The 19,651-nt window shown below is 35.3% G+C and overlaps 1 protein-coding gene across 2 annotated transcripts in view; it reads left to right on the top strand.

The window, feature by feature from the left end:
* The window catches only part of GRB14 (growth factor receptor bound protein 14), a 155,392-nt gene that overhangs the window by 114,736 nt on the left and 21,005 nt on the right, over positions 1-19,651 (top strand). For both annotated transcript variants that reach the window (XM_055121743.1, XM_004608089.3), the window contains 3 exons: positions 10,791-10,912; positions 13,157-13,231; positions 15,689-15,826. In XM_055121743.1, coding sequence (XP_054977718.1) covers positions 10,791-10,912; positions 13,157-13,231; positions 15,689-15,826 — 335 coding nt within the window. The remainder of the gene's footprint in view (positions 1-10,790; positions 10,913-13,156; positions 13,232-15,688; positions 15,827-19,651) is intronic.

Below are 19,651 nucleotides of genomic sequence, written 5' to 3'. Positions count from 1 at the left end.
ATCCACCCCCTGGCAGCACAGAGTTGTAGCCCAGTTCACAGTCCCAGTGCATTGCTATTGGATGCTGCACTGGATGCCCGAATGTGTTAGATCTCTGGAATCAAAGTCTTTAGGTGCAGAGGGTCCGCTTCACACTCAGCGGCTCCGGATTTATCTGGGCCGAGGGCGTGTCAATAACATTTTTTAATAGCACATTTTAGGTGGATTTGTGGAGTTTTACTTAATAAAGTATTTGAAAAATATGTAGAATTCGAAGTTTATAAAGTATGATTTTTCTATTGGACTAGTTCTTATTCATGTCATTGTTTCTAAACATTACAGCTAATAATTCTTAGTTATAGAATTTTGTGGGTTTTTTTGATATTTTAAAAATATAATTACTTCTGACTGGAGCGATAGCACAGTGGGTAGGGTGTTTGCCTTGCACACTGCCGACTCAGGTTTGATTCCTCAGTCCCTCTTGGAGAGCCCGACAAGCTACTGAGAATATCCTGCCTGCACGGCAGAGCCTGGCAAGCTACCCGTGGCATATTCGATATGCCATAAACAGTAACAATAAGTCTCACAATGGAGATGTTACTGGTGCCAGCTTGAGCAAATCAGTGGACAATGGGACTACAGTGCTACTGTGCTACAATACTTCATAGAGTAACTTAGTTGGTAAAAGTCTCCATAGATTTCTAATAGAACCAAAGAAAAATAAAGACTGTTAGTTCGGAGGTATCTAAAATATTGCTTTGTTTTGTTTTTCGCCTTTGTAGGTCTTGATGATTATGTGTTATGTCTAGGTCTATAAGGAGCAGAAATGGTCTCAAACTTTTAACCTTAAATGTTTTCCTTTTCTTCTCAGAGTTACTCATTGAGCCATCTCGTGTCTTCATGTCGAACTTTCTCTATTAAGGGGGGGATTTTAATTTCTGCATTAAAATTTTTTTGTAAGTATTTACTAATAATTATGCTACTTAAGGTAATTTGACTATTGTTTTATTAGTCTTTTAACATAATTAGTCTTTGTTGAGAAATGGCATATGCCATCCAAATTGGGATTGTGGCATGAATGTTATTTTATTTTATCTTTTTTTTTTTTACTGTTGTTATCAAGCAAACTTTATTGAATGACGAGTGCTGAGTTAAGCATTCAGTATTAATAGTGACATACAGATTTGGGAGAGTATTCATAGATGAAAAGACTGATCTAGACTCCATGCTTTGAACAGAATGGTCAGAAACATCCTCCAAATATGATTCAATAAGTCCTCCCCATCATTTTAAGTGGTTATTGGGGTAGGAAGCAGCTGGAAAGGAACTTATAAGCAATCATGGGGAGATATTGGCATTTTGTTGTTAGGTGTGGTGGAGTCGCATTGTATACCTAAAACATTTACACTATTATAAATCATTGCTAATCACTAAAAATAAATCAGAAAAATTTACATCACAAAAAATGTTACTAAAAATAATTTCAATAAGGCAGATGGTGTAGTAGAGAAGTTTTATATTTGCTGCAACATAAGGATATGAATTCTTTTTTTAAAAAAAGTTTTGTTTTATTGAATCACCGTGAAAAAAATACAAAGCTTTCAGGTTTAAGTCTAAGTCATACAATGATTGAACCCCCATCCCTTCACCAGTGCACATGTTTCACCACCAAGAACCCCAAAATACCCCCTCCCACCCAGCCTCCACCTAAGTAGCTAATGTTCTTCACTTTATTCTCTCTATACTTTGAATACATTCAATATTTCAATAGAGGACTCACTATTACTGTTTGGAATTTTCCCCCAACAATCAGGCCTGCTGAAAAGGCATCATTTAATCATTTCTTTCCATTGCTGAGAATAAAGACTCTATGAGCTTTTGGATTTCTGATATTTTAGCTCAGTTCACAGTCTAGATGCATTTCTGTAAGAAGCCGCTCTGGGTGCCAAAATGGGTTAGAAGACCTCTAGGATCATAGTCTTTAGGAGCAGAGGGTCTGTTTCGCATTTGGCAGCTTCAGATCTTATCTGATGAATTCTTTTTTAATTAAAAAAAATCTTTTAGGAGCATTTAGTCATATTGTTTGCTTGCTTGCTTGCTTAGACGTTATCTGTATTTTCAATAGAATTATATCAGAAACCTTGAAATAGGAAGCTTGGGGTAAGCGTGAAGCTGCCATTCAAATTTGGAAATTTTGGTTTTTAGAAATTTAGGTTATTTTTTCTATGAAATGTAAATGAGTGTTATGCTTTTTAGATTATTGCTTTAGTCTCCTTGGGCCACTATAATAAATTGTCATAAGTCTAATGACATAAAACAAAAGAAATGTAGTCTTTAATAGTTATAGAGGTGAGAAGTCCAAAAATAATTTCACTGGGTTGAAATCAAGTGTTTACAAGGTCCTTCTCCTTTCCAGAACTTTGGCTGGAATACTTCCCTTGCCTGTTCCAGCTTTGGTGGTGCCATCTTTTCTTTGCCTATCTATGGCCATGTCACTCTGTAGTCATATTGCCTTTTCTTTTTGTGTCAAAACCTCTTTTGCATTATTCTTATAGAGATAGCTATAATTAGATTTGAGCACTACCTGAGTAATCTGGGATAGTCTTCTCATCTCAGTATCCTTAAATTGATTTAATCTCCAAAGTCTTGCAACGTCAAGTGGTCTTTGCAGGGTCCAAAGATAAGTACCTAATGTTTTCACTCAAAGAACATTACTGAGCCTACAGCAAATATAATTATAGAAATGAAAGTTTCCAAATTGAGACTTGCAGAGATAAAGCTTTCTTAATAACTATATATTATTTTGTATAAAGAACTTGAATTAATTTCTTGCTCTGAGTCTCCTGACTTGTTGATGACTGTTTAATGTTATACATCAATTTGCTTTCCAGATAGTTCTTAGACCTGTTGGATTAAATGATCAATTCAAATTTGTAAATGAATACATAAAGTTTTAAAATATTCTCTACTAAAGTTTCAGGCCTTCCTTAACTCTTCTAATACTCTAATGGGGGCAATTGATTTTCAGGAGAGAAAATCATATGTAGATATATATGTATATATATATATGTATATATATATGTGTATATATATATCTGTATGTATATATATTGGAATTAACCAGACAGGACTGGAGCGATAGCACAGCAGATAGGGCTTTTGCCTTGCATGGGCCAACCCAGGTTCGATTCCTCTGTCCCTCTCAGAGAGTCCAGCAAGCTACCAAGAGTATCCTGCTTGCACAGCAGAGCCTGGCATACTCCCCATGGCATATTCAATATGCCAAAAACAATGGGACGACAGTGCTATGTATGTATATGTATATATATATATACATATATATACACACATATATATTCTTTATGTTCTAGTAGATTTGCTTTTCTCAAGCATTTTGCCTGTATCATAAAGCCCCTTATATTTGTAATCTTTTTGTAGTCCTCCCATGCACCTTCTACTGGATGGACTACTCTTTCTCTCTTTCTCCATATGGTTATACAATGGACTCATCCATCTCCACATTGCACTTAGCTATAGCTTCTCTACCTGGCAGAAGCAAGGCTTCTATTTGAAGCTAGATATTTCCTTAGACTCTAGTTTGAACCAGATTCCACTATTAAACTTCACTGGAGTTGTATCATCATAGGACCCTTTCCTCTAATAACCTCTTAATTCAAACTCCCTTCGATCCCTGTATGAGATCATGGAATTGGCTAAGTATGATTTTCCCCCAAACAGTTATATTTGTCAAAGAGTGATAAAGTGTACCATACAGTTTAGAATAAAAGAAACATGCATCTGTGTTCTTTCTTTTTCTATATAGTATGTTATGATAACAAAACAGAAGTCATTTGCTTAGTGGTAGAGAGAAACAATGGATACAGAGAAGCATACCTTGCATATCAGGCAATTACTTCTGCAGTTGCAATGCATATAAACAGCATTTTATGTATAGAAGTTTAATAGCATAAACCTACCTTTAGTAAGCCTGTAAATGCCAGATGAGTTTGTATGAAAATAGATGAGAGCAGTGATAGAAAGATTATTAAGGATGTGACTTTTCCCCCTTTGTGTTTTTGTTTGTTTGTTTTTGTTTTTGCTTTTTGGGTCACACCTGGTGATGCACAGGGGTCACTCCTGGCTCATGCACTCAGGACCTACTCCTGGAAGTGCTCAGGGGACCATATGGGATGCTGGGAATCAAACCCGGGTCGGCCACATGCAAGGCAAATGCCCTACCCTCTGTGCTATCGCCCCCCTCCGTGTTTTTGAACTAGATCTTCCCTATTTCACATCTCGTATAGTCTTACAAGTTTATTGATGGCATCTTAATTTTTTCAGTTTCTTAGCACAGGAAACTTTGATTTCTTCCTTAACCACTCTCCCTCTTTTATTCCTTATGAAATTTATCAGCAAGACTTGTTTCCTTTCACAAATATAGAGATTCTGCCTACTTCTCCCATGTGTACTACTTACCACTCTAATCTAGGCTGCATCATCTAATCCCTTTTTGATTGAATTAATCTTCGTAGTAGTAAAGTTGAGCTTATCATTTGTTGCACAGAAAGTTAAACACTAACAATGAGAAGCTTTCCATCAATAGAAGGTATATTTACTTCTTCAAATTATTAATTTGACCTAGAATTATATAAGAATATGAATGTTTTTATTCTTTGTGGGATAATGTTACCACTCTACAAACATCATCAAGGTGTCGATAATCCTATACCACAAACTACAACCCTTTTCAGTCTTACATTTCCCTTGGTGTCAGAATCATAAGAGTTTTTTTTTTTTTCCTCCCCACTGGACTTTTTTCTATTTCCTTGCACTATGTTTTTAACTCCCACACAAGAGTGAGATCATTTGGTATTTTATTTTTCTTCTGACTTAGTTTACTTATTATGATAAGAACCCTCTAATTTCATCCATTTTGCACCAAAAAACTTTCTCATTTTTTAGGGCCAAGTAGTATTCTCTTATGTATGTATACCACAACCTCTTTACCTACTCACCTGACTTGTTTAGGTGAGTTTCTTTGTTTTCATGTCTTAGCTATTGTAAATATACTACTTTGATAAAACAAGATATGTGTATCTTTTTAATAGCCTTTTTCAACTTGATGTATTTATACACTATATTAAAAGACAGTAATATTTGTACTTATCATCTTTTTTCCATAATTGTATTTATGCATCTTTTTGGAATTAGTTTTTTATGATCTTAGAATAGATCATTGGAATAAGAATTGTTATATCATATAGTTATTCTGTTTTAATCTTTTGAAAAATTGCCATATGGTTTCCTAAGGGTTATTTCTAGAGGTACTGACAGAGGAGAATGCAATTCTATAACTTAGTAACTATCTTTCTGACTGTTGGGTAAGAGAAATATTTAAAGGATATGGTGAATTAAGAGAAAATGAGGGGTGGCATACTTGATATGCCAAAAACAGTAACAACGATGGTCCTCATTCCCCTGACCCTGAAAGTGCCCCCAGTATACCATTGGACTACACTAGCATGAGACAGGGACAAATGGAGACGTTACTGGCACCCGATCAAGCAAATTGATGAACAAGGGGATGACAGTGATGCAGTAAGCTCATGTAATCCTTTGGCTTGTTTGATTTTGTTTTTGGCCCTTACCTGGCAGTGCTCAGGACTTTTTCTTGGCTCTGTACTCAGTGATCACTTCTGGTCTCCTGGTAGTGCTTGGCAGACCATGTGGGATCCCAGGTATCAAGATGGGTTGACGACCATGTGCAAGAAAAATGCCCTAATTACTGTTCTGTCCTTCTGACCTCAGTTCAGATAGTCCTTGCAATACATATTCAGACCACCTTTTCCTTTCTTTTCTTTCAATGTTGTTTTCAGTGTATTGGAGGGGTACACATGGTTGTGCTTAGGCTATACGTTAGAGTTCTATGCTTGAGGTTACTCATGGCAGTGCTCAGGGGACCAAGAGGAGCAAAGGATTGAACCTGGAACCTTGGCCTTCTGCATACAAAATGTTTTAATATATTGATTGTGATGAAGAGATCAGAAAAATCTTTTCAGAAGAGGCATATTTCCAATGTTACCAGTTCTGGAATCTTTAGGAATAAAAGAAGGATGCATGACAACTACCTATTGCTGTTAGATCACAATGACTATGTATCAAGAGGGTTAGTAAAAGTTAACAGTTTCTCTAGATTTGGGTAGGAACAACTGAATGTCTTTGATAATGCCACTAGTTTCCAAGATTCTCTTAACAGTCTACCAAATGATTCTACTGTTTTGTCCTTAAGTCTTCTAAAACCAGTTTACAATTTATCAGTTATTGTGAGTGAATGAAAGCATAAGTCCCAATTATTCCTCTTTCAATATGATTTCTTACTTAACACAAAAGAAAAGTTAAATCCTCACAAGGCATTATTCAGCACATCTCTCTTTCTCTGTTTGTGCCCACATCCCCACAGACACACAAACTACCACCATCACTGTGGAGAGCCTCCACAGGACCCCGTGCTTCGTAAATAACACCTGTTCTTGTTAATTTCATCGTGCTTTGAAAACAGGATGTCCTGTCACGCCCACAAGGTGTAAGAAAACAGGATGTCCTGTCACGCCCACAAGGTGTAACTAGCCTATCAGCTGCAGACACTTGGGCGTAAACTAGCAGCGAGAGGTATATAAGCGGGGAAGCTGCCTAGCTAGTGGGTTCCCCCTGGTTCCTGTTCCTTCGTTCGTCCAGTCTTCGTTGGTCCTCTTTTCCGTTTGCATGAGAAGGTTTCTTAATAAATCGCTGGAAGAAGAATCTCTGGGTTTTGTGTTATTTTACACATCACTTCTCTTGGTAGCTTTCCTTTTGCTCACTAGACATAGTCACATTAATATCATTGCTATGCTTTGAATGTAAGTCTTGCTCATGCCCTGAAGGCTTTCTTCTGTTTCCTTGTCCTGATATCTGCTTATCTCATATCTTAGCTCATATCTTTTGGGCCTTTGTTCAGACTCCCAGTGAAGCATTCCTTGGTAAACTATGGAAAATGGATGTTTTCCCCTTCTTACATTATCCACTTTCCCACTTCCCTGATTTATTGCCACCTTTTAAGATTTACATTGTATTTAACATACATATATACCTTTCCATTAAGCAGTAACTTCTTTGCTTCCTTCCTCCAACCCTGGCAACCAGCTTTTTGCTTTCTGTCTCTATGAATTTATCTATTCTAGATACTTAAGTAAATGGTGTTATAAAGACAAACATCATCGAAAGAAATTTGAAGGTTGAATCTCTTTTGTTCTGGCATTTTTATGGATAGCATTTGTTCTATCTAATGGAAGAAGTATCCCAAGAATTATGCAAAATTAGAAGATTTTGCAGTCACAAAGATAGATGCTTGGCTTTGCTTCCTTTTTCTTTTCTTTCTTTTTCTTTTCTTTTCTTTTTTTCCCAATGCAGGCATAGGGGTGTGGAATGGATTTAGTGCTATAGTGGAACTCCGATCCTCACACTTGCACGGTAATTGCTCTATCTCTAGGCCACATCCAGAGCCAGGGAAAAGCTTTTAGTGTAAGAAAAGAGTGTTTCAGGTAAAATAAATTTAATTTAGAAGAATATTATGGGATTTATTATGCAGATTATCATACTAGTGTTAATTAGAAATTATAGGTTGATTGATTTAAAATTTCTACTTGGGAAGAGGTTGAAACTGCAGTTGATTTCTATATTAAGTCCTTGTAGGGCCTGACAGTGACTCCATATTATACCCGTCATATATTTTTATAAACATTGCAATCATGCAATATGTTATTTTCTGTCTACATTTACATAGCATAGTATCTCTAAGTTTCATTCATATTGGATGATGTGGGTCATACTTTTATTCCAAGATTAAATATTCCATTGTATGTGTGTCTTACATTTCTTTTGTCCATTCATCTGCTGGATTGATAATGTTTCTACCTTTGGCTAGTGTAAATCATACTATTCTGAATGATACCCTATAGATATCTGTTTCAGCCCTGCTTTCATTTTATTTGCATGGATACAAAGATACGGAATTGCTAGAATTGTTTAATATTTTAAGAATTCTTCCTACTTACTTTGGATTTACAAAATTTGTTCTTAGTAGTAGAGAGTCAGATAGGACTGGAGTGTGAGTGAAAGCAATGGTAGGTAGTAATTTCACTTCAATGAATTTGACAGTTATAGTGACTGAAGAAGGGAGACTGAATTAGTGAATTAGTTTTTAAAAAATAAAAGAGTTGAAGACTTCATTTTAGGAGGTAAAAAAGCTATGATATATAGTCAATGAGAAAGAAAAGGAACAAAGTTAGAAATAGAATCCAGAGTATGGATACATACTTAGTTCAAACTCATCCATATTCATTGGACATTCTTACAAGAACTTCATTCGGGTGAATGAGCTTCTGTTTAAATATGACATTATTACTTTGAAGAGTTCATGTTTTGTAGGTCACAGATCACTATTGAGTGTTGAATTTCTAAAACACAGATACTTTTCAAAAGAATTTCAGAAAGCCTCTTCTTTATTGTTTTCCATTTCTTGTTTTGCATTAATATTTTTCTTTTTTATAACTTTTTTATTTTAAAAGGAATTCACAATAATTCATTACATTTAATATTCAAACACTGATCCCACCACCATTACACCTTTCCACCACCATATTTTTGATGTTTCCATCCCGAACCCCAATCCCTGCCCCAAAGCAGAACTGAAATAATATAGTTTGTATTGTTTGTTATGAAAAACTTCTGAAAAATGCCACCAAAAATATATTCTTAGAGGAAAAAGTGTGGAGTTTGTTGTATTTCACCCAGGGGCCATTAAGCCCTTCTATAAGAGTTTACTTATATGTTGTTAAAGATTGAGCCTTGTGTGCTTTCTATCTGTAAAAGAAAATGTATATTTCTCTCTAAGATTATTTGCCTCCTGCTTTGAACCCTATCAGATGTGGTGAGGTAATCTTGGAGTATGAGTAAGGTGTGTGGTTTGAAGTTGCAGCCACGAGGTCCAGGAATAGATTCACTCGTGGGTGCCTGCTGTGGAGAATGGCCATGGGTATGGTGACAATTGGGTTCTGGAGGTTTTCAGCTGCTGGGGCTGGGTCCTTTGGGGAGGGAGAACTCTGGGTTCAATGGGATGACAAATGGAGATCCTCCACCCCTAACCCCTGTCTCCGGCGACTCAGCAGTCACGCCCATAAGCCACCTCTGGCTGGCACCAGATAATCTTGTCATCAGCCACTGTCCAGATCGAGTGTCCTTCCCTCCCAGAAAGGAGCATAACATGATGGTCACCATAACCATGCCTCCAGACCCTGAGCCAGGCCGTTTCACTGCGGCTCCCCTGAGGGGGGTAGACCCCCTCCCTACATTAATATTTTTATGTTTGTTTGTTACTTTTTATTGAAATATGACATACTTAAGAAAAGTGAGCAAGCCATATATGAACCAAAAAATGAATTTTCAGCGAATATATATATCTATATATCTAATATATATATATTAGCTGAAAAAAAAATATATATATAGCTATATATATGTGATCACCTACACCCAAATTAACTGACAAAATATTCCCCACATTCTAATGGTTCCTTTCATGTTCTTATGCACTTACCCACTGTTCCCATTATCCTGATCTCCAAAGCCATAGATTTGCTTTGCCTGTTTGGCCTCATGTAAATGTTCTCCTTCTATCTAATGTCTTTCATTTAATATTATAAATAGTGTATGTTTTGCATACAGGATACACAGGTTCTAACTCCAACACCACAGATAGTCCAACTAGCACAATTGAGAGAAACCCCTCAAAAAGAACTGGGCATGGCCCAAAAAAAAAAAAAAAAAGGAAGAAAACTGCCATAATGTATTATGTTTGCAAAGTTCATCCAACATTTGTACATTGTTATAGTTTATATTCTAACATTTGTACATTGTTATAGTTTATATTTTAGTGTATGATTTTACAAAATTTATTTATTCATCTCATATTAATAGGCATTTGGATAATTTCCATTTTAGTACTATTATGACTAGGACTGCTGTGAACATCAGAGTTTTTTATTAAAATAGAATTTGGGCATGTTATGTTCACCTCTTCAATGTTGTCACTGCTTATTTCATTAAGTGCCTTTTCTACTAAGTGCCTTCCCATCCTACCTAATTATCTTCATTGTTAATACAAGTATATTGCCTGAATATTAGTTTTAGAAATATAAAGTGCCACAGGAAATTAGGCTTCTTCAAAATTTGTATGCACTTGCATTAAAATTTTCCTTTTAAAGTCTTTAATTTTGCTCAACTGTTCAGATTATGTGTCTTAGATGCATATTGAACCTGTCAAAATTTTTCATCTCTGAATGGGGTGAATTGTTCTACCTTGAGGCAAATATTTTAATTTTGACATCATGATGAGTTGGAGAAAAATAATAGCTCCCAAGTTCTTAGTGCAGATTTATTATCAGACTTATAATTTATATTGCAATAAAAAAGGATTGAGAATTAACATGAAATACATTGTGGTATTGTGTCATTTTTCACTTGTTTATAGTCTTCACTGATATAAAATTCAACATTACATATTTAAAATTGAAAATTTATCAATTTGGCTATTACAGAATTGAGTTGCGAGTTATATTTATAATTGTTAGTAAAAGTACTTGATAATATATTTATATGTTATTTGGCTATATGTCCATATCAATACGTATTTGTATACCTATCTTTCCTTCTATTCATCTATTCATCCATCCATCATCCATCAACTGACATACAACTCACTAAAACATTCTTTACAGAAAGAACAATAGAAGACCATGAGCTGGTAATTGAAGTGCTATCTAACTGGGGAATGGAAGAAGAAAATAAGCTATACTTTAGAAAAAATTATGCCAAATATGAATTCTTTAAAAACCCAATGGTAAGTGGAATCGCCATTGAATGATGATGGAAATAAATGAATTAGTTTATTTTATTTTCTATTTTATTCAGTCACTATCAATGAAATGCATTTTTCTGGTAAGTTGTAGGTATGATTTTTGGTCACTTCAAATCTTATCAGATTTTTTTGTTCTGACAAAATTAGCATCATATCCAGAAGTTCAGATACACTGGTAAATTTTTAAATTCTGTTTGCTATACTGCCAGAAGTCTGATCTATGATCGGTTTAGATGATATAATTAATGTAAGATATTAAGAAATATACCTTAGATTTCTTAATAGCTTTTTAGATTAAAAAAATATATACTTTGGGGCTGAAGATACAGTGCAGTGGGCAAGGTCCTTGTCTTACAGAAGATCCCCTGACATCCCAAAGGGTACCATGAGTCTACCAGGAGTGATACCTGAGTACAGAGCCAGGAGTAACCCCTGAGCACTACCAGACTTGGCCCTAAAGCACTGTCACTGTCATCCCGTTGCTCATTGATTTGTTTGAGCGGGCACCAGTAACGTCTCTCACTGAGAGACTTACTGTTTTTGGCATATCCAATACGCACAGGTAGCTTGCCAGGCTTTGCCGTGCGGGCTCGATACTCTTGGTAGTTTGCCAGGCTCTTCGAGAGGGGCAGAGGAATCGAACTCGGGTCGGCCTTGTGAAAGGTGAAAGCCCAAGGGCCTTGAGGACTCTTGAGGCCCTAAAACAAAGCAAAAAAATTAAAAAATAAAAATTTCTGAAGTAAAAACAGGTTGATGACTGTTGGGAATGTTGTAATTTAGTAATGTAAGATTGACATGTGTCTTAATGATCCAAATTATTTTGTTTTGAGTGCAATAATTACTGAGCTTAGTTGAAAAGAGGTAATTATCAATACATTATCTTGTTAGTACTTCTTAATGTTCATTGTAGTTCTCCTTAAAAGAAAACAAATGTATGTCACATTCTAATGAAGATTAGGGATCTGAAGAAGTCAGGATAGCCTCTGGGCTCATTATTTCAATTTTTTTATAGTTGGAGCTATATTTATTTATACTAAGCATTTCTTTATACTAAGTCTTGTATAATTCAATTGAAATGAACATTTTTGAAAAAAATACATAGCACATAACAGAATATTTTCAAACCCAGAAGACCTCTTAATTTTTTTATTTGGAACTAATAATAGAATTATAATGGCTGATATTTAACAAAGACTATAAAATCCTAATAAAAATTTAATAGAATTTGAAGGTAAATTGATTTTTTATTTTGGTGTGAATTATTATTAAAGCAACAATTTAAGTCAGGTTTAAGACGTGGTTTATCCTCCACTTTGTGTTGCATTTATTTTGTTCAAGCAAAAATAACTGATTTAATTTGTGGGCACAGTATAGTGGTTGTCAACTAAAGTGGCAGTAAGGGGGCAAGGAGTCCTTTGCACAATGTCTGAGGACATTGATGGTTGTCATAAGTGAAGGAAGAAAGGCCAGAAAGGCTGCTAAACATGCAGCACTATATTGAATGGCTTCAACAACAGAGCATTATTAGTCCAAGTATTGGTATTGTCCAAATTCTAATTTTAATATAATATTAATTTTACCTGTTTTATATTAGTAACTGTATAATGGACTGTTGTAGAGGGCAATTTAGTGATAAATATATTCACAAACTTGTCTGATCATAGGAGTTACATGGACAGTGAGAGAATGCCACCAAAACCTACTGAATCAGGCATTCCAGAAATGAGGTCTAGAAATTCCTATTTAAAATAATTGTCCTTGGTAAATAAAATCTGATGAAGCAGGGGTGAAGCCAATGGGAGTATTAGCTGCCAGACTCTTGTTTAGATCCTGGCTTCCAAATACTATGAACAATGACCTTGGGCATATGCTTTACTTTCCTGAGCCTTGAAATTGTAAAATAGGAGTGCATGGTGCTTTAGCAGGAGTAGAGGAGTAATTATGGAAGCAACCATGGCACTAACTTGTGGATGTATTATTTTGCAAATGGAGGTATATTGAGCTCTCTCCATTTGCTACCTATTGGAGCTTGCAAATTTTGCAGTTAATTATGTATCTTATTATAGTATCTGAAACTAGATACATATAGGGACTAACATTTTTGAAAACACTTTGGGTGAATTTTCAATACACTGATTTAGCTTTTGCATTAGATTACTGCATTGTTTATAATTAATCTTTCCTTGCATGGGTTCTTAGATAATATAACTTGAATCTTTTTGTCAGTATTTTTTCCCAGAGCATATGGTGTCTTTTGCAACTGAAACCAATGGTGAAATATCCCCCACACAGATTTTGCAGGTAAAATATATTTTCATTAAAGTACATAAGTAATTAAATAGTAAGATAAAGCTTTATCACCCACATTTACCCATGTGGGTGATTAATGATTAATTTTGGCTGGAAATAAAACTGCAAGATAACAAAAAGAAAAAACTCGGATGAAGAAATCCCTAAAATCAATAAATCCCTCTAACAATATTTTTTTCCTACTTTTACCCAACTGTCGAAGAATTTAAAGTATCTGAATTATAAATCATGGAATAAATTTGTATTGCTCTGTGATATGTTTAATGATTTTAGATTTTTTGTTAAGTCAAAATCCCAAGAAATTACAGATTTTTATCAACACATATTCAGTGTGAGCCTTGATAATAAATTGTACAATATTATCTGTAAATATTTAACAATTAAATAAAAGGAGAAAAAGAGTATGTGCATACATATATATATACATATATATTTTATAACTAACATTTAGTTAACTTAAGATGGATATACTTACTGTTTATGAAATGTTCTTACTTGAATTAAAAGTGCTAGGAAAGATTTTTATAATTTTATTTTTGATAAACATATTTTATAAGAGTAGCTCTACATATTAGCAGGTTGAATAATGTCTTTTTTTAAAATATTTTATTATTGAATCATTATGAGATAGATCTTTACAAAGATGTTCATAATTTGGTTTCAGTCAGTGTCCCAACACCTATTCCTCTACCAGTGTACGTTTCCCAGCACCAGTGTCCCCAGTTCCCCTCCCATCATTTCCTCCCTCCACCCCCACCTGCCTCTATGGCAGGCATTTTTCTTTATAATGGTAAATGTTTGAGCCAAGTCCAGGCTTTACCTGCCTCACTCAACAGTATTAGATCTCCAACAAAGGAACCTTTAATTCTTCCAAAGTACATATGATTTGAATATATTGGGGAGGTATAGCTCCCACAGATTTGTTTTCCTTGAATTTTTAATGCAGACTTTATTTTTTGCACTTAGAGTATTTTATAAATATGATCCATCTCAGAAGATTTTTCTAAAACCTGAGTTTTCTCGGAGACACCTGGTCAGAATGTTAGGGTTGAATAGAATAGTAGCAGCAAGAGCACAACCTTCTCAAGACTATTGGTCTAGGATGAGCTGGTGGGCTTGGGGTTTTTCTTCTGTGTCCTTTTCCAAATACTCTTCTAATAGAGTTCTATTACTCTAGTGTTAAATTATAAAAGCAAGAAAAATCATAGCTTGGAAATCAGATAGCCCTGCATGTGCCCCTGACCTCTTCTCTCCACTGAGGCAATGTTTCCACTTTTTAAAGCATTTTTTCTTCTTCTTGGGTGACCTCTCTGACTCCCTTTTTAAAATTTAATTGGTTTGGTTTAATAACTTGGAAAGCACTCAAACTAAAAGTCCTACTTGCCTGTTTTGCATGTCAATTAATTATTATCTGTGGCTCATTAAATTAAGAATTATTTTTTATTAATTTACTTAAAAAATACCCACAAATATCTGCTATCAGTGTTTTCCTGGGCAGGCTTAAAAATGTTGCAATGTTTTAGTTAATAATTTCTTGTACTTTCCATTCTTTCCTTTTTGCATTTGTTTGTTAATGGGGCTTTCTATTTTCTTCTCCTAATGAAATGCTAATGTCTGTCCACTGTCTTATTAAAGCTGCTGGGCACACGCACAGATAGAGCTGTTCCTTTCCATTCTCCTTTTTCCGATCAGCACACGCCCACCGTCTTGGTTAATTATTACTCCAGAGCATACTATCCGAAATCTTAATGACTTACGCACCCACTCAAAGTTTGCCCACAATTTTATGGGTCAGAAATTTGGTGAGGGCTTAGCTGGGTGGGTCATGTCAGAGGCACGCTGAATCTTGGAGATAGAGGATTCCTCCCATCTAATAGGGTTTTTCACTATTTGTACTGGGTATTTTCATGGCCTTTTTCTTTCCACACACTCAGTCTCACCCACTCACTTTGAAAAACAAAGCCTGCACCACAACTGAGAGACAGAAAGAACAAAGAAGAGATGGTTAGCTTTATCTCTATCAAAGAGGTGAACATGTCTCAACTTCTCGAATAATTAAATAGATAAAGCCAGAATTGTGGCCTTATTTTGAGTGAGTCTGAATCTGATGGAGCAACCTACCATCTCAGGATCAACGATAGTAAAACGTACAGTGTCAGGACTTAAGTCCATAGAGGAATCCAACTTTTCAAGTGGCACCATAGAGGAATCCAACTTTTCAAGTGGCATTCAAGTCTTATCATCATTTAGAATACATGTTTTTTGTGAGCATATATTACTTTAAAATTTGCCTTTGACTTCTTCAAAGACATTTACTGTTGTATATATGGTCATTTCTATAAGAAGTAAATGGTATCAATGTTGTATAATTTATATTTGCATTTGAATTTTATGGGATTACTATATAATAGCCAAAACAGTTTGAGAGCATCAAAATTTTCTTTCCAGATGTTTCTAAGTTCAAGCACATATCCTGAAATCCATGGCTTCTTACATGCAAAAGAACAGGGAAAGAAGTCCTGGAAAAAGATTTACTTCCTTCTGAGAAGATCGGGTTTATATTTTTCTACTAAAGGGACATCAAAGGTAAATTGTGATAGCTGTGATATGTTATGAATCATATACAGGTAGAGGGTTAAAATAGCTTCTATTTTCTTTCTTATTTTGTTGATATGAAGAGTTGGCAAACTGAAATTTCAAACATTTGCTGTAATTCTCTCAAAACTATTCATCCCCCTCACCCCATTAACTTCAATATGCATCCTTTGAAGGACTCTATGTCATATTTCAGTGTCATATATCTTATTTACTTTTTACTTTCCTTGTTTATTTTCAAATGCAGATTTTGAAGCCAAACATACTTTACAACCTTTATCTTTACCCCAGATTCTATGACTACTCTTGTCCACTTCTGAACTTCTGTTTATTCTGATGCAATTAGTAATACTCACCTGATACCATAATTGTTCTTTAATTTCTAGACAATGGAAACAAAGAGCATAAGAACTGGTATTCAGTAGGAAGTAGGCCACTGAAGGGAAATAAGGATAGCATGGTGAGGGAATAGGAATAGTATGCTGGTGGGAGGAAGGTAGTATGAATGCAGGGAAGCACTTAGCTGGGAGGAGGAGTGGTACTGAAAGGTGGTAAAATGTTATGTATGAAACCATATAAGCAAACTGGTGGGTAGGGGACAAATGGTGGGAGGTGGGAGTGAGGTGAGATGGAGGGAAGTGGACACTAGTGAAGAGAGATATTGAAACCCTGTATACCTAAAACCCAGTCATTAACAACTTTGTAACTTTAGGATGACTAACTTAAAAAGTTCTTTAATTTCTTTGAGTTAGATATGTCTCCTCATGGATACTGCAAATTCCTAGAAGAAATCATCATGTTATGATTAAGAGTAGATACACATGTCTATTGCTATACTTTCATATTTTTGCCTTTGTATATTGTATACTTGTATACTTTGTATAATGTTATATAGATCTATCCTTGTAGAGTTCATGCACAAAGAGACAATCTTGTAGTCTTGTATTTTCTATCAGACTCAGAATTGTATGGTCTGTGTTTCTAGGTGGTGTAGTAGATGCCAACAGTTCCATATGATCTATATAAGTATTGAAATTTTAGGCAATGTGCTCATGCTTTTGACTCCCTTTCCTTTGTGCTGTTTTGTGATGTCCAGCTCTCTCTCACACACACACTTGCTGTGGCATTCATATACCCAGTCAAGCATGGGGATCCGAGCCACACTCAGAGCTTGTGGGTATCACTAAGGATACGGAGAGTCCCAGATTCTCAAGGCAGATGTATTTAGCCACTGAACCATCCCCCACCCCATGTCTGGGCTCTGCACTGATCTTTTCAGTATGATTACTTTAGAGAGCTTTTATGATTCTCTTTTCATGCAGTTTTGACAGTGGGAACATTGTTGCATCTTTCCATCTTTCTCTAAAAGTTTTTCAAATATTATTATAACTTAGTTTGTGTAATTTTCTTTTCATATTTCTAGTTATATTCTTATAAATTCAGCTAAATTTGATCTCTGGCACATGTATTCAATTTGTACATACATATTTTTATTTTATGCTTGGCACGTTCATCCTTTATTTATTTATCATTGCCTTTATTGAAAATATTAAACTTTCAGTAGATTTTCAGTCATTGCCAGTAATGACTCCAATGTCTCTTATTTTAAAATTTATTTTTTGTCCCTGTACTTTTGGCTTTTAACTCTAGTATCTCTCTGTCTCTGCCTATGCCTGTCTCTTTCCCTACCACCCCACCCCTTTCAAACTCTCTCTTCACTGTCTACTCTTCTATTTGTATCTCTTACACTGGTACTATCTTTGAGTTTGGGACCCATCAGTAGAACCATAGACAGTCTATATGTGGATTCATAGCTTAATTACATGCACAGAGACCATTTTTCCAAAAGAAGCATTCACAGGTTCTTGGATTTCAGGCATAAAAATACAGATGTTTTAAAAAAAATTTCTATTCAACTTGTGTCATGAAGTCACTGAAACTATTGAACAAGAAACTGAAATGATCAAGTTACTAGAAGTTTAGAATGACCTTGGGGAGCTTTAAGTCAAGTACTGAGTGAGTGTTTTGAAAAATCATGTAGAAAGGAGCTGGAGAGATAGTATAGGTCTGAAAGTGTAACTTAAATGTGGCCTACTTGGTTGAATCCTAATTAGCATATTGTTGGGATTATGTATGATAGAAAGTAGTCAAAATATGCACCATTATTGTTGGGAACAACCATATTGTTCCCTGAGCATTACAAGATGTAGCTCTGGAGAGGCCCAATGCTTTGCTGTTGGGGTGACCTGGACACCCACAGGCACCACAGAGCCCAAGTAGCACCACATGCTTGACTCTGCATTGTACAGCTGGTCCTGAGGCCTTCCTGTGCACTACTTGGCAACCTCCCAATTAAAATCATGTAAAAATAGGGAGAAATGAAAAAGGGAGTTTTGTAGATCATGGAGAAAGAAAGCTAAAGAGAGAAGTTGATTTGAGTCAAACATCATATTTATATATTGAATATTCATAATAGAGGTGATTAGATGGGAACTGGAGTAAAGAAAGTGAAAGGTGTATGGTTAAAACACCATTATCTAGATTTTTTTTACTCAGATGAAAGAAGAGGAAGATTTGTAAATGTTCTTAGAGAATGATTAGATAGAATAAAGAACAAGATGAGCTTTGCCAGATGATTGCTCTTTTAGAATAAAGTTGATCATTTCAGACATAGCATGTCGAGAGTCAAGTTCTAAGTGAAAATGCTCAGAACACAACTAATGACAAAGACCAGACATTTGGACATTGAATAGGAAATACAGATCTGAAAGAAGTGATGCCTGACTCTTCCATGTTTTTATCTGATTGCTTCTGCAGTTTCCTCCTCTCTTTTCTATGTAGTTTTATTTTGTTGCTTTATGTGTGCTTATATTTGGCGTGTGTGTTTGTGTGGGGGTGTATATATGTTCTTGTGGGGCATATATATGTGTGTATGTTGTGCATATTTATATTTCCTTGAGGTGTATGTGTTGGAACACTTCGCTTTGTCAGTAAAATTGGGCTGTACTAGTTTGTGACCCATTTCCTTACACAGATACTTAAGTATGTATTGTTTGACTACTTTCTATCATACATATGCACTTATCTAATTTTTCTTGAACACTTAAATGTTTTTGTCATAAAAAATCTTAGGGGCGTATAGAAATAGAACAGCAGGTGGAGCATTTGTCTTGCACTCAGCCGACCCGGGTTCAGTCCCCGGTATCCCACATGGTTCCACAAGCACCACCAGGGGTAATTCCTGAGCGAAACCCAGGATTAACCCATGAGCATCGCTGTGACACCCCTTCCCCCAAAAAAATCTTAGGATGAAATAGCAGGGTGAATAAATACCCAGTTTTTAAATTAAAATTGTAGAACTTTCTTAAAATTTTAATTAGGTACTCTTTCTCCATTGTTCCTACTGCACGAAATAACCAGTAACTGTTTTTTAAACAAGTGTGTGCTGGATTATCTTTTTTACTTTTAACATACATATGCGGTGGTTTCTAAATCCAGCAATCATGTTTGTCTCACTATTTTCAGTGATTCTTCATTAGAAGATATGATAATCTCTATTTTTTTAGTGATTCACTACTCATATTTATGTTACAAGATGATCACATGAAAGTCTAGTTTATATCTGTCATCATAAATTTATAGTTGCCAAATATTTTTCTTTTTTTTTAAGTTTTTAATTGAATCACCACATGAAAATTTACAAAGCTTTCAGGTTTAAGTCTCATTCATACAATGATCGAACACCCATCCTTTCACCAGTGCACTTGTTTCACCACCAAGAAATCCAGTATACCTCCCATCCCATCACCATCCCCC

Source organism: Sorex araneus, chromosome X (genome assembly GCF_027595985.1).
Source record: "Sorex araneus isolate mSorAra2 chromosome X, mSorAra2.pri, whole genome shotgun sequence".
NCBI classification, from domain to species: domain Eukaryota; kingdom Metazoa; phylum Chordata; class Mammalia; order Eulipotyphla; family Soricidae; genus Sorex; species Sorex araneus.
The sequence above is the reverse complement of the archived record's forward strand: the minus strand, read 5'-3'. Positions and strand labels throughout refer to the sequence as shown.